Source organism: Chenopodium quinoa, unplaced genomic scaffold (assembly GCF_001683475.1).
Source record: "Chenopodium quinoa cultivar QQ74 unplaced genomic scaffold, ASM168347v1, whole genome shotgun sequence".
Lineage (NCBI taxonomy): Eukaryota > Viridiplantae > Streptophyta > Magnoliopsida > Caryophyllales > Amaranthaceae > Chenopodium > Chenopodium quinoa.
Window position 1 is genome coordinate 2,686,506 of NW_018742684.1, and position 23,719 is coordinate 2,710,224.

The following is a 23,719-nucleotide window of genomic DNA, read 5'->3' on the forward strand; positions in this document are numbered from 1 at the left end:
CTTTCCATTGTTATATATAGGAAATTTTCATTTTTACCACCTTCAAATAATGACTTTGTCGAATTTACCACCTCCAAAAAAAAAACATTTACTTTACCACCTCATAAAAAAATTAAACATCAGTTTTACCACCTCATCTGAGCTCAGGTGACGGAAAACGCTTGTGGGGCCCAGCTAACTGTCACTTCCCTCCAATTTAATTCTTTTAAAATCGGTTTCCCTCTGTCTCCTCCTTTTCTCACCTTCCATAATCAATGTCTCACCAAATTTCTCACTTCCTCATCAATTTTCGTCTCTCTCTCTCCTTTGATTTTTCTTGATTCTCACTGTAACTGCTTCTCTCTCCTTTGATTTTTCTCTTTCTCTCTGTAAAAACTGAAACCCTATATCAATTTGGGTGGTTGAAATCGAGCTGGAACCACAAAATTGCAACACATCAGCTTCTCTTGTCATCTTCCACAGGGGGAGGGGACCAAAAGCTTGGTAATTTGCTGACAGAAATCGAGATTCCTGACTACAAGAGGTACTTTAAACCCTTTATTAGTACATTTCGTTGGATTTATGGTTGTCAATTGGGGTAAAGTATGCCTTTTTTGGGAATCTGTGAATTAAAGTATTATAAACCCTAATTATGCGAATCTTTGACTGAATTAGAGTGTGCATTTGTTAAATAATAGTTAATTAGATTTACTTGTTTACTGTTAATTTAGTGCACAGTCAATGTGAATTGCTTTTACTTGATGTAACTGGTGAATTGGTTGTTGTTGTTTACTGTAATTACTGAAATTGGTTATTGTTGTGTGTGCTTTTGTTGGTGTTGTTACAGAATGGACACAGTGGACTTAAAAATTACAGTAGGGGGTGCCTTTATACCTTCTTTAGCTGGTAAAAATAGGAGGGTGTTAACTTGGGATGGTGGGTGGGTTTATTGGATGAGAAAAGTGGAAAAAAATAAGATAGATGTACACTTTTTGAGGCAAGCAGCTATACATGGGTTTGTGTATGTGAATGTGAAGGTTCCTAGGGGGTTTAGTTGCTGGTATAAACAAAAGGGCAAGTCTTGGGTGAATGGTAAAAGGGAGCTTGTTGATGGTGAGGTGAATGGTTTCCTAGAGTCTGTGAACAAAGAGGGGGCATGTGAGATGTATGTTACCAGTCATGAGCCAATTGAAGGGACTAACAAAACACCCTTCAAATGTATAGCTGGGAATGAGCTAACCCCTGCACAAAGGAAGGAACTGAAAAAGAGGTTTGGTGGGCCTAAAGTATATAAACCCAGCCCAGAACTTAGTAAGCCCACTGAAGAAGAGCCATTTAGGAGAAGCCCTAGGTTAAAAGGCATTGTTATACATGACAGAGGCTGAGGAGAGGCTTCCTAGGGCAGAGAAAGTGAATGCTAATACACATAAAGGGAAGGGTAAACTCACTGCTGCAGATAAGGGTAAGGCTAAGGTTGGGGATGAGACTGGAAATCATGCTAATTTAGTGAGAAAAATAAAAGAAAGAGTGAGGAGCTTAAGGGATGACAGTGATGTGTTTACTGATGAGGATGGTGATACAGAGTCTTCTGATTCTGAGTTGAGTTATTTTGAGTTAGAAGTTGATGAGGGAGAGGAGGACTTATACTCTGATGATGATGAAGAGTGGTTGAAGAAAAATTTAGACCATATTAACAGTGAGGTGAAAGGCAGTTTGAGGGGAGTTACTGAAGGAGGGGATCAAAGTGATGATGAGGAAATAGGGTTTGACATAGAAAGAAATCTACAGAAAATTGAAGTGAGGGTTGAAGAGGAGGCAACTTGTGATTCTGATGAGCTAAAGAGTGTGGAAGGTGATTCAGATGATGATCAGGGTAGTGTTACTTGGTTTAACCCTGAGACAGACTTTGAAAGGGCTATCAAATTTGTAGTTGGTCAAAGGTTCAGTGATGTGCAAACAATGAGAAAAGCTTTGAGACAACATGCAATTGAAAATAGGTATGAGTATTACCTTCTTCACAATGATTCAAAGAGGCTAACAACATATTGCAAAAGGAAATGCAAGTGTGTGTATAACAAGAACAGTTGTAGGATAGTGAAGTGTACATGTAGTAAGGGTGTTAGGTGTAGGTTCAAGTTCTATGCAACAAGGCTTGTGAAATCAGAGGCTTAGCAAATTAAGACACTAAGGCTGAAGCATAGGTGTGTTAGGAGTAAAATGAACAACAAGGTGACAGCAGAGTTCCTTGCTGACAGGTACTTGGAGGAGTTCAGGGGCAACCCCAGATGAAAGATTAAACAGATTCAGGACAGGGCCTTGAATGACTTGGGGATCAAAATTACATACTCCAAGGCTTGGTTGGCTAGAAGCATGGCAAAGCTTATAATATATGGCTCTTCATCAGAGCAATACTCAAAGGTTTGGGACTATGGGAAGGCACTGCTGAAATGGAACCCAGGGAGTGAGTGTAATGTGGTGGTGGATGATATTAGTCAAATTGAAAGACCAATTTTTATGAGGATGTTTGTGTGCTTAGCTGCACTTAGGGATGGATTCATTTCTAGTTGCAGACCAGTAATTGGGGTGGATGGGTGCCATCTAAAAGGGGCATACCCTGGGCAGATCTTGGTTGCAGTTGGAAAAGATGGCAATAATGCCATCTTCCCAATTGCTTGGGCAACTGCAGAGATTGAGAACAAGGACAACTGGTGTTTCTGGAGAGCTTGCTCAAGGCACTTTGTGTGTATGACCAAGGAGATGGCTTGACTTTTATGTCTGACAGACAGAAAGTAAGTGGGTTGTGTTTGTGTTTAAATTACTTTGCTTTATTTGACTTTTCTATACACTAACTTGTTAGTTTTGCCTTGTGTGTAGGGTCTCATAGAAGCATTTGCAGATGTGGCCCCCAAAGCTGAGCTCAGATTTTGTGTGAGGCATATTTGGTCAAATTTCAAACTGAAATTTCATGGTGCAACTTTCAAGGAATTGTTCTGGGCTGCTGCTAGGGCAAGCACTCTGGTAAGCTTCTATTTAGGTTCTTTTATGTCAGTTTTATGGTGAACTATAATGTATGCTAGGTGATTTTTTGTTTAGCTTGTATCAGTTTGGTTTTTGCCCAAATACTTGTGAATTTTGCCCATTTATCTACATTTAGTTTTGCACATATTTGCATGTCTTTCTATTTTGTGAAAACTGTATGCCATGTGTCTATGTTGTGTTGAATGGTTGTCATGTGTGTGGTTGTATCAGTTTGAGTTTGAAGTTGCTATGGAAATTATCAATTTTTTGGATGAAGAAGCATACCAGTGGGCAGTGGCTATCAAACATTGACCCCCAGCACTGGTCAAGGCATGCTTTCTCTACAAACTGCAAGTCTAACATGTTGTTAAACAACATGTGTGAGACATTTAATGCAGTGATTAGAGATGCCAGAGACAAGCCTATTCTAACTCAAATGGAATGGCTTAGAAGATATATGATGAAGAGGAGTAATGACAAATGGGAGGCAACAAAGTCTTGGGAAGGTTTACTAACCCCATTTGTCAACAAAGTCTTTGATGGGTTGGAGAAGTATGCCAGGACATGTGAGGTTACAGCTTCAAGGGATGAAATTTATGAGGTGAAATACAAGGATGATCAGTGCATTGTGGATCTACAAGAGAGAAAATGCACTTGTTATAGATGGGAGTTGACAGGAATACCTTGTTTCCATGCATTTACTTGCATAATGGACAAAAGGATGATCCTGAGTTGTATGTGCACCCACATTACTATAGGGTGACATACTTGGCTGCATATGAGAACCCAATACAGCCGATGCCTGGCCCTAAGAATTGGGAAAAGGTCAAGCTCAGACAGCCTTTGCCACCTATGTTGAAAGTGCAGCCAGGAAGACCTAAGGCAAAAAAGAGAAAGCTTGAACCAGGGGAGGGCACTTCTGCAGCACCTGAGGGCAAGAAGCCAAAGGTGAAGAAACAATGCAAGAACTGTGGTGGGTTTGGCCACTTTGCCAAAACATGCAAGGCTGAAGCAGCACCAGAACAGCCTAACCCACCTGCAACAAATCCAAAGGGTGGGAGGCCACAGATGCAGACTCCTTGGCTTAAGGAACAGAGAATTAAAAGTGAAGAGAAAGCAGCAAGACAGGTATTTTGTGTATTTTGTGACTTGAGTGTATTCAGTGGCTTTGTTTCTGAGTCTTGTCATACTGTGATTGCAGGCTGGGTCAAGTAATGCTGCACCTGCAACTGCTGTGTCAAGCCAGCCTGCAACAAGAACAGAGCCTTTGCCAACTCAGCCTGTTACCAAGAGCAACAGGAGCCTGAGTCAGCCCACAAGAGTGCCAACAACTACTCCTCCCAAAGTCAAAATACAGACCAGGTCCAAGCTTCATGTAATGACAAGCAAGAAGGACAAGGATCTCAATCAACTGTGACCCTAGGTCTACTCATTAGTATTTTGTAATAGACAGCCAAGTTTATTAACTACACATGTGTATAGTAGGCAGTATATTTGGTAGTTGAACAATGATTTTGCACAAAGGTGCCTTAACTTTTGTCTCAGCCAATGTAAAACAATTAAAAACATTGTGTTGCAAGTACTAATACGAAATGTGATATGTTTCTACCAAAAAGTTCCATTTCTCATTGATTTAGTTAAAAGTAGTACAAGAAATGTCATCCCAACATCCACACATAATAATTCAACAAAACACAACATAAGTTGGGGATTTTTTTTGTTTCTAAGCATTCCTAAATGAACCTAAGATCTAAAATACATAGCCACTACCAAACCAAAACAACAAAACACAACAATAGCATGTACTGTGAGCATTTTCTTTGTTGTTGCATTGCTGCCATGCACTTCCTTGATCATCTTCTTCCTGTCTGAGCTAAGAGCTTTGCATTTCATCTTCAAGCTGTCAATCTCATTGAGCAAGCACCTCCTTTGTCCACTAACATCATCAACTTCCCTCTTCATGTCGTTCAGCTCTCCCTTCATTAGTTTCTTGTCCAGCAGCAAGTTGTTAATCACCTCTGTTTGCCAAGGTGTTTCATCTGGTTGATCCACCCACTCAAAAGCTTTACACCCCCTTGACTCAGTCACAGGATCATAGAATTTGCAGGTCCTAAACTTGCGTCCAGGGTTCTCCCTAGTCCAAGCAATCAACCTAGACATTGGAACTCCACATTGGCATTTTTTCTCCTTTGAGGGTGACATGCTAACTGAAGACATTCCCTTCTGAAATTCAGTAAGAACAAGAATGAAATTAATTGTATTTGAACACAATCACCATAATATAACCCTAATTTCAGTAGCCAATTCACATAACAAAAACCCCCAATCTAATTTAATCTTACATGAACCCTAAGTATTTTAATTGAAATTGGGGTTTAATTGACCTCACAAAACGCCCAATTTCAATTACTCTTAGCAAATGCAACATAATCACGCAACGAATTGCCAAAAAATTACAACAGAAATCACGAAAATTGCTAGAGAATTAACGACAATGGCTTACCTTTTTGATGCTTGTTGTCGAGGAGTTCAATTGATTGTTTGATAATTAGAGGGTTTGGGATTGTTAAGGTTGCCCAAAAATACTGATTTGTGAAGAAAATCGCAAAAATTAATCTCCAATCTGCAAGAATTTGGTGTACAAATGAAGAACTAGGTTTAAATAAAAGGGAAATCGAGAGAAATTTGGGAAAAAATCAAAAACTAGCCGTTATGCTGGGCCCCACAAGCGTTTTCCGTCACCTGAGCTCAGATGAGGTGGTAAAACTGATGTTTAATTTTTTTATGAGGTGGTAAAATAAATGTTTTTTTTTTGGAGGTGGTAAATTTGACAAAGTCATTATTTGAAGGTGGTAAAAATGAAAATTTCCTTATATATAAACAACTTCCTCACCTCCGTAATAAACTACCAAAAAATCAACAATTTATTTTCCCTTCTCTTGACATGTTCTTTCGATTTTTGGACAAGTACTTTGAGTTCCAATTAGGTTTTTGAGTGCTTACAAACGCCACTTGATTTCTATTTGTAACACCCCAATAATTCTCCCTTTTCCAAACCACTTACTTTAAATAAAAATAGAGGAGAACCATTTGCATGTTACCGCCACGTGTTAAAACGTTAAGGCTTTATCAAAGTATCGCAGCGGAAATCCAACTTAAATATTAAAATAATATAGTTTAGAAACCAATAAGTCAAAGCTTACAAATTGGAACCATAAAGGCCCTTATTAAAACCAAACCAATATTCAAAATCCCAAAACATAATTAAAATAGTAAAACATAAATAAGTTCAACACAAAGAACGAATACTCTCAATCACACCAATCCCTTGACAATGCGTATGTCAAATCACCGAACTTCACATCATCAAGCTAACCTGTGCAATACTGCTCCCCAATAATACAAGTGTAATAATTGGATCATCATAGGGACATTGAAAGGCGAAGGCCATGACCAAAAGAAAACACACAAAAGCACGTAATCAGCAAAGCTGAGTACATACAAGCTACAACGCACAAAACCTAGCATGCTCAACTAATTTAAGTAAATAAACATACAACACGAATTCATTAATTAAGACTCCACACTTAAACAATTCAATCGACTCAACATATTTGCTAATCAAATCCAAACACTTGACTCTTTATATTTAATTTAATTTGGAGTAAGCAATAGACGAGGTTGTCCAATCCACCAAATCATTTTGGTCCCAAATGACCATTTAAAATAAAAGTTTAGCGCGATGCAAGAATGGGCGCGACTCCATTCACACAAAGTTAGTCTAGGATCCCATCTAACTTTCATTATAAAAATAAAATGTAAATACCAAAAGAAAAGAGGACATGTTGATCAAACAAGCCTCGGAAAGCCACGGGCTACCACCGTGTACCCCAACCCATAATTGTCAATATTCTAAAAGTGCACGCTTTCCAGAGTTTTATTGCTCATCCATGTTTCACTTTACGTGATTACAAATTTAATTAATAGCCGACTCAATCAAGTAGAACATACATAAAAATCATACATCAATTCACTTTTGATCTTATTTAGGACAATGGTGATCACATCACAAGTTGACCTTTAATTCCATTAAACTTCCAAATTATTCAAAATTATTGAACATAGTCAACCCACCTAGCCATTTCGGCTTAATCCACCTTTACTCAACATACTAACAAGTCATGATTGAGTAATAAATAAATAAATAATAACCTTGTGGAATAATTAATAAATTCATTCCACTTAAACCATGCATTCAAATCCAATCCTTTAATAATCCAAATGTGGTTAACAAACCAATCCAATAAAATATGTTTGTATCAACATTCCATACAAACAATTAATCCAATATAATTCAACATGTTTGCATCCATAATTCCATACAAACATAATCAATTCACCAAAACATATCTCATAAACATAAGCACATGAATTAATTAAATGTATAACCAAACAATTTTCATCTAAGTGTTCTCTAATCATGAAACTAAGTTCTTTTCTTTGGTACCTAAACATGATACTACTTACAACGAAGTAGACATGTACGTACCTCGTATAAACAATCCTTTGTGCCACTTTTAATCACTTAAAAGTCTCCTAAGAAATAATCACTTCCTAGAAAACAAGCAACAATAATAAATTAATACTTAACCAAATTTCCAGCAATATAATTTAGATTAAAACTCCTTAAAACTTCATTAAAAACATGTTTTATGGTTAATTATGCATTAGAAATACAATAGGAACAAAAGCCCCAATTTAATTAGTCATTAGAACCCTAAAATCCCAATTTGATTAAATTAAAACCCTAGGTTTATAAATTATAAAATCTGAAAATTAAATCAACATTATAATCTGAAAATTATAAGTTTAAGCTATCAAAAACATGAATTTGATACTAAAAATATGAACTTTATACCATAAAATCAAAACATAAACAAAATTAATACTTTCAAGCAAAATAGGAAAACAAAAGAGGGGAGAGAAAGGGGGCAGCCACGAGGGCTGCTGATTGGTGGGTCGCTGACGGCGGGCGGCCGACGGTGGTGGCAGCAATGGGCAGCAGGTGGAGCAGTGAGAAAGTTCTCACGTAGGAAGGAGGAATAAGGGGAAAAAAAGAAAGGAAAAAAAAGAAAAAGGAAAGAAAAAGAAATAAAAAATAAAAGAAAGGAAAAAGAAAAGAAAAATAAAATAAAGGAGTAAGTAAATAACACTAACCTTTTGTGTGGGAAAATTTTTGGGGATGTATGGGGTATTTATATGAGAGAGAGTGGTATAAGGTAAATAGTAAGATTGAGCCTCATAAAATTAATGGGCCAATTAGGAAAGTAAAGTGGGTTAGGTTTGTTTGTTGGACATAAATTATAAAAGGAAGGTTCATAAAAAGTTTTTTGTAATAAAATCGTTTATCAACCCCAAAAATAATTTGAAACTTTTGAAATTAAATTCCGGAAAAATACAAATAAATATTATAAATAATATATAATTTCATTTATAATATATTTAAAAATATGGGGGATTACACTATTGCACCAAGGGTAGTGCGGAATCTATCGTCTTTTAAGTCAATGATTCACCATGATGCAACAATTGTCAGTTTAGTCTACACAACAATAAGATATGTATTTATCGTTTTAATTGCTTAATTACTAACAAATAATGCGCATTATTAGATACAAATATATCTTTTATGATCTTATAAATACACTAATAGAGAAACACTTACTTTTAATATAACACAAGTAAATGTAATATCATTGCATATCAAACATAACACTTTAGATTTGGAGGTGAAATATGAAAGTGTTTAACATGCGCATATCTCACTCAAAGCCACATAGGCCGTTGATGATAGATTTGTTATTGTACAATTCCATATAACCAAATTAGATGCTATTTTAAATTCTTGTACTATCACCGATGTTTCTTAAGATCATTGTTACTATTGTTCTTCATATAGTGTATTGGGTTTTTCTATATAGTAACCTTGTTTTTTTTCACTTTTCTACGTTGTGCCCCAATATATATCATTTTCTATACAGTAACCCCAATATATTTTTTGTTTCTATACGGTAACCTTGCCGTTAAAAAATTCCGTTAGTGAGACCCACTTTCCATTATTAATATTTTTTTATCGATTTGCGCGTTGAAAAATACTCCGTCAAAGGTTTCAAAGGCTTTTTTGGTTCTTAGGGGTCCAAATTGAGCCCAGATTTGGCAAAAAAATAACGTAAATGCCTCGTTTTGTGTGTTAAAATGTGAACACGTAAATCGAGACATTTCTCAATAAGAAAAACGAGGCATTTACGTTATTTTTTTGCTAAATCTGAGCTCAATTTGTAACATAAGGGCCAAAACAGCTCCCGAAACCTTTGAAGGAGTATTTTTCAACGCGCAAATTGATAAAAAAATATTAATGATGAAGAGTGGGCCCCACTAACGAAATTTTTTAACAGCAGGATAACAACAAGGTTACCGTATGAAAACAAAAAATATATTGGGGTTACAATGTAGAAAGTGATATATGTTAGGGCACAACGTAGAAAAGTGAAAAAAACAGGTTTACTATATAGAAAAACCCTAGTCTATATTAATTTACCATATGCTAAAAAAAACAACATTTAGTTATTCACTCAATTTTTTCCAGAGGTGATCAAAGTTAGCCCGACGCGATTTTGGGTAGATTTTTTCGGCCCGAAATCGAGTAATTTTTTTTGGTGGGTTTGGAAATGCGTTTTTATACATATTTAGTTGATTTATTAGGCCATGCCCGAAAAGCTCGCACGGCCCACCCATTTTGGACAGGTTTGGACACAAAAATTACGGCATGGCTCGAGTAGTGGGCTTACTTTTAGATTCGATCTGGCCAAACCCGGTCCGGCCCGTCCAATAATCACCTCTAACTTTTTTATCTTGAAATTTGTCAATTTCCAATTTTTTTCAAATTTCACGCAATTATTTAATTATTTTTCACGTGATTTCCCCCCCCCCTTTTTTTTTTACCTTAAAACATAAAAAAAAAAAAAAAAAAAAAATGGATCCAGTCCACCGCGCACACCCTCGGACCCTCCTCTTTCGCCTCTCTCTCATATCTCAGCAAACAGCACCTTACCTCTTACCAAACCACTTCCCACCCTTTTCGCTCCCAATAAATAATCCGCTCCAAAAAAAAAACCACCGTCTTTCTCAGCCGCCTTTCTCCGGCGACCGGAACCCGGCAACTGTTCAACGCCGATGAAAATTCACAACAAGATAACCGCATCTGCAACTCGATACTCCCTTCTTCCGGTGTTTTTTATCCCCAATGTTCAATTCTCAATTATTACCAGTTGTTGATTCCCAAAACTTGGGGTTTTTCCGATTAAACCCTAGATCTGAAAACACTGGATTTTCTTCACCCAAAATTGAGATTCTACTCCTTTAAATCTTGAATTTTTATAACAGAGTTACAATTCATAGTTGGTCGAAAACTATGAAGAGCAGGTCGAATCGTAACCCGACATCCGACCCGCCGGATGACTGGGTGAACGGTTCATGGACGGTGGATTGTATTTGCGGCGTGAATTTCGACGATGGAGAGGAGATGGTGAATTGCGACGAGTGTGCAGTTTGGGTTCACACTCGTTGCGTTCGTTTCGTAAAGGGGGAGAAATCATTTGCTTGTGATAAGTGCAAGAGTAAAGCTAGTAGAATTAACAATGATAGCGAAGAGACGGAGGTTGCGCAATTGCTCGTTGAATTGCCAACCAAAACAATCAAGATGAGTAGTGGGAATAATAATGTTTATAGTACAAGTAATTCTTATGGTTTTAGTAATCATCCTCCACCTCCTCCCCCGCCTCGAAGACCGCCTTATCGATTGTGGGCGACTCGACCGATGGAGGAGAGGGTACATGTGCAGGGGGTACCTGGGGGTGCTGATGATCCTGGTCTTTTTCAAGGGTTTCCTATACTATTTGGGTCTGAGTTGTGGAAGTGTAGTGGTTATGTTCCTAAGAAGTTTAATTTTAGGTATAGGGAGTTTCCCTGTTGGGAGAAGGAGCAGGATGATGGGGAGGATGAGGCGAAGGCGGACGGGAGCCCTGAGAATGTGATTGATAGAGGGGCTGGTGTGTTGTACTCTTTGTCGAAAGAGAATGGGGTTGTTAGTATGAGGGGAGGTCAGTCTAAAGGGGGTGCTTCTGATAGGAAAGGTTCTAAGGATAGGAAATTGGAGAATGGTGAATCTAAGAAGTTGGGTTCACCTGGTTTGTCGAAGAAAGAACCGGGTACGAGTCGGTCGATTGTGGTTCATTGTAGTAAGAGAAGTAGAGAAGATTTGGGGCTGTCCAAGGATCGTGGTGGGAAGAAGAAGAGTAAAGCTAGTCATAGAGAACCGGATGATGTGAAGAAGAGTAAAGTTCAAAATTTTAAAGCAGGTAATTGCTGGAACTCTTAATGCTGTTTCATTGATATACTGAATTGCTAAATGTGTTTTGCACTTTGCACAATTTCTTTTGCTCATTGATTTTGCTTTTGTTTTTTATTTTTATGTTAGTTGTCATACATTCAACTAGTGCTAGGCAAGCTGAAGTGTGTGAAAGCAAAGCTCACAAAGTAGCATCAAATGGTAGCCTATCTGAGGGTAGTAACATAGAAAAACCCAAGAGAAATGCTGCTACTGTTGAGGGAAATTTGATACTTAGGTCCCCAGAAGTGGCTGGACTTGAGTGTTCAATTGAAAAGAGGGTCAAAGCAGAAAAGCCTGGCCATGATGCTACTGATGGTTCTCAGAAGTCTGCTAAAACCGATGCAGTAATTGCGGAGAAGGACAACAACACTTTTAGTCCTATAAAGAAAGAGGTATGTTGGCTGATTAAGGTCTTCCACTGTGCTTTATGCTGTTGAACATGTTTTATTTTTTTTGCTATGAGTTATGACCACATAATTATGTCTTTCATTGGCATGGAATAGTATCCATGATATCGTGGTATAATAAACTAAAGGCTCCTTATGCAATATTACACAATATCTTTGTTAATGTTTATTGTTATTCTGTATTTCTTCTGTAGCTAAGAGTCTGGGTGTGTCTTTTCACCCAAGCTCACTTGTTCCCAATTTATATGGTTTAGAACTTATTGTGGTTGTAGATTGAACCTTGTGTACTTATTGGAACTTTTCTTTGGAAAACAGCCTTTGTATTAGTAATTGGACTTAATGTGCTTGCACAGAAGACTGGCTTTTTGTTTATTAATGTTTCAAATCATGCTTTACATGTTTAGCCACACAAAATTTAGCATAGTAATAAAAGATTTCCTAGGCTATAGACTCTAGAGTAATTTACTTATGAGATTGCTGAGTAATTAGAATTATTGCCTCTGTTCTGTATTTTTGTTTGTTGTTCTTTGTGGGATATCTGAAAAGTCTTTCCCAGCTTTAGCAAAGCTTTGTATCAGATGATTATTGATAACTGTTTCACTCATTATCCCCATAGCTTTGTTGATTGGGTTCCAGGATATCTGATACGGGTTTTAGGTGCATATATGACTCATCAATGCTCATAATGGCTTATAGTGGCTCGAACTGTTAGGACTTGGAGAGTCGGAGTCGTGACTATGTCCTAAGTTTGGTCATGAGTATCATAACTTTTTAAGCATAAGAGTGTTTGAAATTCCAAATTTTTTTGGGCTCTTGGTTCTACTTATTGCCTATAATTAGTTGTTTGTAGAAACAATGGCTGAGATTGGTGCTAATAGTTGATGAACACCGTGGAATTTTGATGCAATCCTAATGGTTGTGTTTGCTCTGTTTTGGTTCATCGTGGACATCCTTAAATCATAACCGTGGAAATTTCAACAAATTACTATGAAATCGTGATGTGGCCGCATGGGTGAGTTATAATTCCATAGTTTCATAGTTTGATACAGATATCACACCCATATATGAGATATGGTGTGTATGTTGAGATGGATTCTGCCACATTGCCAGAATTTGTTGATTTTGATATTTGAGTTTTTTGTCCGAAACTACCTATTAAAAGCCATTTTTGTGAGAAACTACCTAATAATTTTTTTTTTGTAAGAAACTACTTATTAAAATGAAAATGTTGTGTCTATTAGTGGATTTTCACCGTTGACTAATTTTTCCGATGTTGACCATCCACTTGCCATTCACGTGAACTTTTAAAACCTTTTTTTTCCCATGCCCCACCAACAATGCCACCTATCATGTGACCGATTGAGGGTGGTCAAACGCTGGAGAAATTAATTCATTATATGTTTTAATAGGTAGTTTCTTACAATATTCTTACAACATTATATGTTTAATAGGTAGTTTCTTACAATATTTTTATTTTAGGGTAATGATATATGTAGCCCTTAGGGCTATGTATAAGCATTAAATATAATTCTTAAAATGGAATTAAGTTGGAAATTCATGACAAAATCACGCGCAGATCAGTGTAATGAATGATAATCTATCCTCATTATATTCTTTTTAGCTTTTTATACATAGCCCTTAGAGTTATGGTTATCATTTTCCTTTTTATTTTAATAGGTAGCTTCTTACAACATTTTTTTTATTAGGTAGTTTCTCACAAAAAATTGCTTTTAAAAGGTAGTTGTTGACAAAAATTCCTTGATATTATTACTAGTACGAGCATCAGAAAGTATTCTCTATATCACCTCCTCACGTGACATTCAATTTAGGTCTTAAAAACTTTATATGACTATCTTTTAAGCTCCAATGGTGATACTCTAGTTCTATACTTCTATAAAATTACTTTTATTTGAGACTCAAATGTCCAATGGTAAGATTCTTCCATACTCCTTCCGTTTTTAAATACTTGCTTCACTTTACTTTTGTGGCCGTTTTTAAATACTTGCTCTATTTCTTTATTTGGAAAGATTTTACAATAATTAATTCATTTCTCTCAACTAGTAGACCCAACATAAATCGGTATTTTATTAATTTCATATTCTCTCTCCTCAATTCTCTCTACTAGTTTTGCTTTTTACAATGTTATATTTTTCAAACAACCCAACTACCACCATATTTTATTACTTTCTCCAATTTCTCCTAAAACTCCGTGAATGGAGAAATGGAGCAAGTATTTAAAAACGGAAGGAGTATAAGTCTTTAAAATTATTTTTCACCTATACATTTGTTGAAGTCATATTATTCTTTGTTTGAAAAAAATAAATAGAAAACATTCCATTTTTAACAGGGTGAAAACTATTATGAAGTATCTAAATATGTTAACTATTCTCAATCTGCTACTTGCCCGAGGCTCTCTTCTGACAATATTTTTCTCTAAAGCCCCGTATTGGAGATGCTCTTATGTCTTAAGAGTATTCAGTGGCGGACCCAGGAATTTCCGACTGGTGAGTCACAATCGATAATCAAATATGTAAAAAAAAATTTCACAATGACATGTAAGGAGACATTTACTTCCTAAACTTGAAAATAAACAACACGATTGGAGACCAAATTAACTACAGCGGATGTAGCCTAAATACATATCAGTCCGCAACATGTTTTCCAGGATGATCAATAATTTTGAAGCAATGCCTCAAGGCGTAAAAGCAATCCTTTTTTGGCACTTCAATATGATTCAAGCATATGATCAGGAATAAACACGAATAACAATTGATTCACAATACAAGTATACAATTTTCCCAGCATGAAATAGATTCAAGAATTACAGAAATTGCCCAAATTAAAACCAAAATTACAGAGACTCACCCATATCCAGACAAATTAACAATATACCAACTCTTGTTGATTAGAAAATGATTGATAAGCTGAGTCTTCCCTGCATATAAATTCAACAACCTAATCAAACACAAAGTTAACAAAACAAATGAAATCACAAGTATGAATCATATGCAAATAACCCCAACAACGAATTACCCCTATTCATAATTGGTTTGACGGTTCATATTCAACTAAATCAAGCAATATTCCCCAGAAAAATTATTTACAAAGATCATCCAAATAGAAAATTGACAAGATTACAATACTAACTAATAATTAAAAAGCTTAAAATTGACAAGACTAAAATCAACAAACTAATATCTCCACTAGTCTATACGGAACTTCCAGCCGAATATGCGACTAGCACCACTAAGCACTAACCAGTCCAAACTGTAATCTAATTATAAATTTATAATCCTCCTTACACTAATAGTTTAATTGCTGTCTTATACAATGTCCGGCATCACATATTCACAATTTCACATAATGACATAAACAGATAAACTAATAAGTTCAATTTAACAGTCAAAACACAATTTACACAAATAATGCAAATTCAATGAACATTCACCGTATATACTAATTTTAAGAGACAAGTAATGCAAATTTGATCAAAAATTCACAAAAAAAAAAAGAAGAATCAATTGATGATTACCTACCTTGCTAGGCGGAGGCGGCAGGCGCTGAATGATTGAGGCGAGCAGCGGAGCAGGCGGAGCAGCACTGCAGCAGGGCCATGCCCAACACTCAGCAAGACAGCAAGTCAGCGACTAGGCACTGGAGCAGGCGACTAGGCGAGCAGCAGAGGACAGAGGACAGAGCACAGCTGCACAGAGCACTGGAGGCTGGAGCAAGCGACTAGGCGAGCAGCAGCCAGCAGGCCAGCAGCACAGCCTGAGCAAACTAGCGAAGAGCAGTAGATTATGAACAATTAGTCAATTAGGGATTGAGTTGATAACTAACATTTTACATTTCACAAATAAATAAAAAAAAAGCCGAAAGATGAGTAGATGAGTAGATGACTAACCTGAAATTATGCGAAGAGGAAGATGAAGCGAACTAGCGAAGAGGAACTGAGGTCTGAGGAAGAGGCGAAGAGGAAGATGCGAACTTGCGAAGAGGAAGAGGCGAACTGGCGAAGTGGGCTAGGGCGAAGTGGGCTAGGGCTAACTCAGACGTTAGAATTTTTTATTTTTTTTATTTTTATTTTTTATTTTTTATTTTTTAAAAAAAAAACTGAAATTTTTTTTTGGGCCCTGGTGAGTCACTTGACCCACCAGGCACAAGCCCAGGTCCGCCACTGAGAGTGTTTGTTATTATGTATGCTGATTTCACACTATTGCTTAAAGGTGTTGTTAATGAGGGGATTTTTTTATTTTTTATTATTATTTTTTTTTATATAAATACCAAATGTGTATCAATGTAATGTGAATAAATGTTGATAGGATGAAAATGTACTCTATGTATGGTAATCTTAGAGGACATTAATATCAGGAAAATCCAATAAGGGTTAGTGCATACAAATTTTTTAAAGTAAGAAGCACCTTTAATATAAGCGTATTATCCTTATTAGTTGTCAGCTTTTCTAGCCCCTAAGACCGAGTCCTTTTGGACTCGTAATTTGGATGGGAGGATCAAGTTCTCGTTCGTATGGGGCAATTACAAAACATTAATACATATTTGTGTTTAGACACTTATCTTTACAAGGAAGCCTTCCATTGCCCCAAATGGATGAGGACTTTAAACTCCCATCCAGAATTACGCGTCCTAAAGGAGAAACATGTTGTTTGCGAGTTAAAATTGTGTGGCAATACCACAAAAGGACGACTGTGGTGGTTGTTCAGCTGTAATTCATATGCTAAGTGTTTGTGCATTATCTTTTTTTTTTTTTTTTCCTTAGAAAATAATATGAATATAACTAAGGGGGTGTTTGGTTCATCAAGTTGGAATGGATTGGTATGAAATCTCATAGTAGAGAGGTATGAATTCTAAAAACCATACTTGTCCAAAGTTGTTTGGTTTTATTGTTGGAATGGATTCCATCCTTCATTAATGGAATGTATTGTGAATATTAGGGGGAGGGGTGGGTATGGGATTCCATGGGTATGGGGGAGAGTTAGAACCCCTTGGGTATGAGATTCCCTCACTAAAAACCACAACCAAACCAAAAACTAGATTCTAACTCCATTCTAGATGATCCAACCAAACGACCCCTAGTATAGTTCAACAGTGAGTTTTAAAAACTAACATGAGTAGTGTAAGTATGACTCATTTTTGAGTTTATTATACATTTTGCATCATATGACTTTTTGTATCTCTAGTAGGGTTACCAAGTAATCCCTATGTTGTCGTTGTATCTGATGGATGGGCTATCTATTTAATAATTATGGAGTGTATATTATGAAGCCTTGGAAAGTGATGACTGATTGAGCCACTTTGGCTGCAAATTTGCTTCTAATATTTGGGTTCCAAGGCAATTGACCAAAGTATGCCCCTAAGACTCTTTTACGCATGTTCACATATTTCTGTTCATTCATGAACGCTTTAACACTTGTTCACTCATCTACTCACATGCATTGTGTTTGCAAGGATTGACGCACAAGATTTTATATGTGGTTTTTAAAATACTTTCTTTTGACAACAACCTTCAAATGGTCTTCATCTTTGAGTATGACTGGCTATGCGTCCAATTTCTTCTCTTTCGTTTCTCATCTCATTCAATTATGGAAAAGTAGATACTTTACTTACCATTCCTTTCCCGTCTCCAAATTTCCTTATCTGAACATTAAGTGAAAGGGAATTGGAACTATCGCATCTCGCACATACGATATTATGTTGTATGTTGTTCAGTTAGGATCAAAAGGAGTATGATTAGTACCTTTTACTATGAAGTGATTAAATAAAATGCATTCTGATTTGTTCATCATGCCTGCCTTCTTGCTGTGCCCCTAATGCCTATGCTGCTACTTCCCAGGTCATTAGAGGTAGCCATTTCCTCTTCTAATATCCCTGACTCATTTTCTGGCTAATGTCTTAGAGACAATTTAGGATGAAATAACAAATGGGCAAGGAAAGCTTAGCATGTGATTGTAGCTTTTTACTCCCATGGAAATTATCTTTGCAGAGCAGATAATTGATTGAATGGGGATTGGGGAGGGTTTTTTTTAAACACTACTAGCAATATTTTCAATCTCTCTTTTCTGTCCACCCCCCCCTTCCCCCCCTCTTTGTTGGTAAGCTTAGTTTTCATCCTCTTTTTTTTAGATACATCAATGTTTTATTTAGAAGTTTCAATATACATGCATCACCTTCCTTTTCAGTAAATAAATTATCTCGCTCTCTCATCTCCTATAATTACCTCGGAGTCCGTGATTTTAAAAGTGATGCATCTAAAAAAAAAAAATAGGAGGTATTATAAATTTATAATAATAGGTGTAATTGAAATGGTAATACCATTGCAATTTCAGCTCTATATGTGTAAGTCAGTTTCTTCTAAGACATTCATTATAAGAAATCCAAACGTTTAAGTAGTCCCCGCTACATTTCTATCCTTGGCTCACACTTGTGCCATGTTGATTACGTTCTGCTATAGAAGAATGATTGCATTGTTACCTTGTTGTCGGCTTTATGTTTATTTATTAATAGCCTTACATGACTGCTTTACAATACGATTGCTGATTTTTCTTATATGCTAGGGACTTGGTTTAGATGTCATGGATAAAAATCAAGGAGTGCTTCCAGTCGTTCCAGAAGGCCGAACTAGTGATATTTCGATGCTAAAGCCTATCACTGAAGATGTAGATATTGCTAGGGTAGAAGTTAATAATACTGGGGTTGCTAAGGATATAGAGACCACTGTGCCTTTGATCTCTGGACATTGTGCTAGTAAAACAGAATCAGATACTGATAAGCCTAATGGGGTTTTGAGGAGTCGTCCTTCTGATATTGATGTGGAGTTACATTGTTCTGAGCAAATATCATCTCCTGATCGAGAATGTGAAGACTCCAAACGGAATGAGGTTGTTGCAACTAGTTCTCAGCCCCTTGGGCAAGAGGTTCAAGACAACGAAAAAACTTTTCAGGCACTGAGTGGCAATCAGCTCGTGAAAGATGAAGAATTAGTGGAAAATCAATGTAATAACAAAGTGAATTGTGAGGGTTCAGAAAATTCCGATGAGGTGCAGAGAACTCTTTCAGACGTTAAAGAAGTTACAAAAGTTACAGGTGAGGTATCAAAATTGAGTGGGGAAATCCTACCTCCACTAGCCAGTTATCATAAAACAGTGTCTGTTGGAAAATCGTCGCCAAGCTCTTCAACTATTGTCATCTCTAGGTCTTGTCTTTCTGATAAAAATAGGGCTGGAAGCTCACAGAATCAGAGTTCCATTGGCAAACGACCGTTGTCAAATTTCAGTATGGGTACTAAGAAGGAAAATGCACCTCATGGTCAAGCTAAAGATGAAGATAAATATGAAAAAACAAAAAGCATATTTAAAGATCAGTCAAAATCTTCCAGCAATGCTGTGTTGAAGGCATCACAGCCAAGCAAGCCTCTGACGAGTCCTATTCTTAGACATCATACTTCTCTAGGAAAGGATTCATCAAGGCATTTATCTTCAAAAAAGTCCTCCACTGATGGTGCCTTGCTTCCTTCAAGTACTGACGAGACTGCTGGGACACAGCAGACTCAACATGCTTTAACTGGGCAAAGTAAAAATTCAGCTTCTGCTGGACAACATAGAGGGGAAAAAGTTCTTCAGCCAAATTTGCAGTCATCCAAGTCAACTCAGTCATCTTTGGGTCACCTGCCACCTTCGTCAAGTGCCCCTGCTGGATTAAGTGATGAAGAGGTTAGAATAAAATAATTGTATACTTTCGATATAAATATAAGTATATCGATATTTTTTTTTACTACCTATTATCTTATTCTTTCTTTTTTATTGATACAGAAGCTGTTTTTTACAATTTTTGGGTTTTGTATTGCAGCTTGCTTTGCTCTTACACCAGGAACTTAACAGCTCCCCCAGAGTTCCTCGAGTACCACGTGTACGTAATGTTGGGAGCTTACCTCAGTTATCTTCTGCCTCTGCAACAAGCATATTTAACAAGCGCAGTGCTAGTTCTGGAGGGAAAGATCAGCAGACAGTAAGATGCTTCCTTTATTATAGTAATAAATCTAATAAATAACTGTTTTTTTTTTTTTTTTTTTTTTTTCTTTTAAAAAAAATAATTTATTTTATTATTATGTCTGTATTTTCTTTCCTGGAGCCTGATAGTGGTGTTAAGGATCTTTGCTTTACATGAATTCATCTATGACTATTTTGTCCTTACATCAATTTCTTATTCAAGCATCTGATTGTGTGTAATTGTTGTGCTAGTTTTCAAGAAGAAAGAACAAGGATGGGTCTCGCAATTCTCGTGATCTAGATAATGACGCTAGGAAGGTAGACAGGGCACCTTCATCTCCTGATTCCGTAAAAACATCTGATGCTTTGACTCAAGCAGAATGTGAGTCAATACATTCTGTGAGGAAGAATGGTGAAGATGTTTCCACATCAGCAGCAAATAGTGGTCCATCCTCCACTGATGCTAATGAGCGAAAATCATCATCTACCCGTGATTCCCCTGTCAATAAGCCTGAATATGATACAGGCACCAATAAGGGCCTTGCTCCAATTCATCGCACTCTACCAGGTTGCTGCAGTAAAATGTGATTAATTTTTATTTTATTTATGATTTCAAATAACGTGGCATCACTAATGGATGGTTTTTGTTTTTCCTCACACTTGTAGGTCTTATTGCTGAAATTATGGACGCGGGCAGGCGTATGACTTATGAAGAATTGTGTAATGCTGTCCTTCCGGTGAGTTCCTGCAGTTTGCATGATGCTTTGATGTGTTTAATATAGTATTACAGTTCAAGTGGGAGGCTCTGAATCTCTGATGGCTTTTTGCTGATTAATCTTTACAGCATTGGCAAAACTTGAGAAAGCACAATGGCGAGAGGTATGCCTACTCCAGTCATTCTCAAGCTGTACTTGATTGTTTGAGGAATCGGTCTGAATGGGCACGATTGGTTGATCGTGGTCCCAAGGTATGTTATCATCCCATTAAATCAACTGCTTCTTCTCTATTTTTGCTCACTTTCGTCAGTCATTCTCTTCATCACTCTTGCTGTTGTTTTTGGTGACCAATTACACCAAAGACAACTTGTGGATTTTTCATGATAGTTCCAAAATTTTGAAATCTTTCAGCTGAAAACTTATACTCCGTATTTTGACCCTTGAATTTTTGGATTTTCTATTTCAGTATACCCCTCTCTGCTGGCTATTAATGACTATAGACTAATTAGCAGATATGTGACATGCATATGATTGTTCTAGTCCCTACCAATAGCTGCATGCTGGAGATGGTTAAAATTGTTGATTATATATTTTGGTCATGTGGAGGATGTATAGGTGCTTCATTTTACTAATGATTAAAGGGTTTTTTTTTTCCTTTTCCCAGACTAGTGCTAGTCGAAAGAAGCGCAAGGTTGATGTTGAGCCTTCTAATACCGAGTCAGAGGATGGTGAGGACAGAACTCGTAGAAATGGTAAGAGCAAGAGCTTTGATTCAAATAAAGATGAATTTCCTAAGGGCAGGAGGAAAGCTCGAAAGCGTAGGAGATTAGCCTTGCGAGGAAGAGGGGTTAAAGATGATCGTAGAAAAACGAAGAAGGGAGCAGGTTCTGATGACTCTGGCACATTTTCTAATTCCAGTGAAGACAGTGGTTCTAGTGATGCTGACAGCCAAGGAAGCAGGCGTGCAGCTAAAAGTGAAGTTTCTGCCAGTTCAGCTGATAATGATGCCTCGTAGTGTAAACTTTGAAGCATGTAAAATCCAGTTGACAGCAAGTGTTATATACTAATATGTTGTGCGGGATTCTCCAGTCAACATCGAGAGTTATATACTTAAAATGCAGTGTCGTTTCTCAGCAGCCAATCACATATCTCCTCATATGGCCTGGGAAAACATTTGGTTTATTGCAAGAGCAGGAATGCTGTTATCACAGTGTTAAAAGTGTTGCCTTCAAGTTTTGAGGAGATGGGCCTGCTTTCTTCCCCTAGAGGAAATGAAATTATTCCAGTTTTAGTGTTTACTATAGAGAAATACAAAGTAGGTGTTAGTGTAAATACTAAATTGTAGTATTCCTTTTTTTTAGCTCTTTTGTTGGAGGTTGAGGGGAGATGGAGGAATCACGATATTTAATAATTGTTTCTTTCTACTCTGATCCAGCTTGATTACTTTGATATATAAAGTGCTGTAAATTCTTTAATCTCATATTAATTGCTGATTTGCCTATTCTATTCGTAGTTGCTATTAATGTGGCTGTGGTCGGAGCTGGATTGCGTCATTTCTTTCTAAGACTTTAATAATGCGTGCCCTCAATGACTAATGCTTGTTGATACTTAAGCCGTACATAGATATTACACATCTTAGTACCAACAAAAAAAGGTCGATTGTTACCTACAAAACCTAAATTCTATCTTCTATGTTTGTTGCCTTATTGGTACTCCGTAGCTTGTTACAAAAAAAGAAGTATTTTTGTTGGTACTAAGATTGTTACTAGCACAACTTGGTGGCCTTTTTAGATTCAGAATGTATTACTCCGTATTAATCTCAAATTTGGATTAGAATTTTTCTTTCCTGAAAATTATGATGGAAAGTGATAGTTTCTGGTTTTCTTTTTAATAAAAATAATACGAGTAATAAAAATAAAGTTAATAGGATTTGAGGATTAAGAGTTTAAAAGCTTGTGGACTCGTGGTGAAAAGTGTTAAAATGATTGCAATTATTACATAGATTTTTCGCTTTATGTTGCAATTTGATCACCATAATGAATTTTTTTAACCTACATTATGAATTTATGAGTCATATCAAATTATTTTCACTTCAAACTTTGATCCAATTGCATATTTTCACATATCTCATTACAATTTTTCTTACATTAAATCAGACTTGGAATGGATCCAAACAAGTTATAAACAATTTATTCTTTATGGCAAAACCTCGATGAAAAATCAAAAAGGATATAGAATCTACACATTGATTTTTTTCACAATTTTGTTTGAACCGTATGCATCAAAAGGTGAGCAAAGCGCATGCGGAACGGACACAGAAAAAAAGAAGTGTGGAAGAGAAGCAGCCGAGCTCAAAGTCGTATCTTGCTTAGACCTATAAATAAAGCAGAGGTTATAGTTAACGCCGCTAGTAAAAAACCGAAATAACTAGTTAGAGTAGACATGAAGGGGCTAAAAAAAAGATGTTCTTTTTATACATATATGTTTCTAAAGTTGGCCTATTTGAGTCTTTCCTTTCTTTTTCACTATAGGAATCGACACAAGCACAACACAAGCAAAGAGGGAAAGAAGCAATCTAATGTGGGGTTTTTTCTCCCAATTGGGGCCCTCCCTTCACCACCCCCATGGGGATGGTCTACAGGGTTCATAACTACTCCTCTTACTACAGGACGCGAACTTATTGAATCCATCGTTTGGGCTCATAATAAATTAAAGGTTGCTCCTGCTACTCAGCCTAGAGCCTTGAGCATTATACAAGGACGTGCTGTAGGAGTAACCCATTACCTTCTGGGTGGAATTGCCACAACATGGGCGTTCTTCTTAGCAAGAATTATTGCAGTAGGAAAATCGAAGAACTTCTTGAGAATCCTACAAGATCTATTCGTTCTTTTTTCTCGGGCAGATGGTCAGAACTTCATCTGGGTTCAAATCCTACTGAGAGGTCCACTAGAGATCCGCAATTGTTGAAGAAACAACAAGATGTTTCTTTTGCCCCTTCCAGGCGATCGGAAAATAAAGAAATGGTTAATATATTCAAGATAATTAAGTAGGTTTATATGGTTCCAATGAACCAACATTAAATTTAGAAACATTAGTTAATCAATCGTATCCTGTGTCATTAGAAATAATATTCTATATTGGATTTTT

The 23,719-nt window shown here is 36.7% G+C and overlaps 1 protein-coding gene and 1 long non-coding RNA gene across 2 annotated transcripts; one reads left to right on the forward strand and one right to left on the reverse strand.

The window, feature by feature from the left end:
• The first annotated feature begins 10,010 nt into the window (after positions 1-10,010).
• LOC110722786 lies at positions 10,011-22,078 on the forward strand. Its single transcript, XM_021902082.1, has 8 exons — positions 10,011-11,414; positions 11,534-11,838; positions 18,426-19,580; positions 19,717-19,875; positions 20,109-20,424; positions 20,523-20,593; positions 20,701-20,823; positions 21,237-22,078. Exons 1-8 carry the CDS (start codon positions 10,469-10,471, stop codon positions 21,585-21,587), a joined length of 3,426 nt encoding a protein of 1,141 aa, XP_021757774.1. The 5' UTR covers positions 10,011-10,468; the 3' UTR covers positions 21,588-22,078.
• On the reverse strand, positions 14,405-18,408 carry LOC110722787. Its single transcript, XR_002511637.1, has 2 exons — positions 15,390-18,408; positions 14,405-14,788 (listed from the first exon to the last, which is right to left on the reverse strand). It is a non-coding gene; the product is annotated as an uncharacterized LOC110722787 (long non-coding RNA).
• Positions 22,079-23,719: the final 1,641 nt, after the last annotated feature.

Bases quoted from the DNA above. Each gene is read 5' to 3' on its own strand.
- LOC110722786 (XM_021902082.1), top strand. From the start codon at position 10,469: ATGAAGAGCAGGTCGAATCGTAACCCGACATCCGACCCGCCGGATGAC. The intron at 11,415-11,533 runs GTAATTGCTGGA...TTTTTATGTTAG, and splicing joins AGTTCAAAATTTTAAAGCAG to TTGTCATACATTCAACTAGT. The intron at 19,581-19,716 runs GTTAGAATAAAA...TTTGTATTGCAG, and splicing joins CTGGATTAAGTGATGAAGAG to CTTGCTTTGCTCTTACACCA.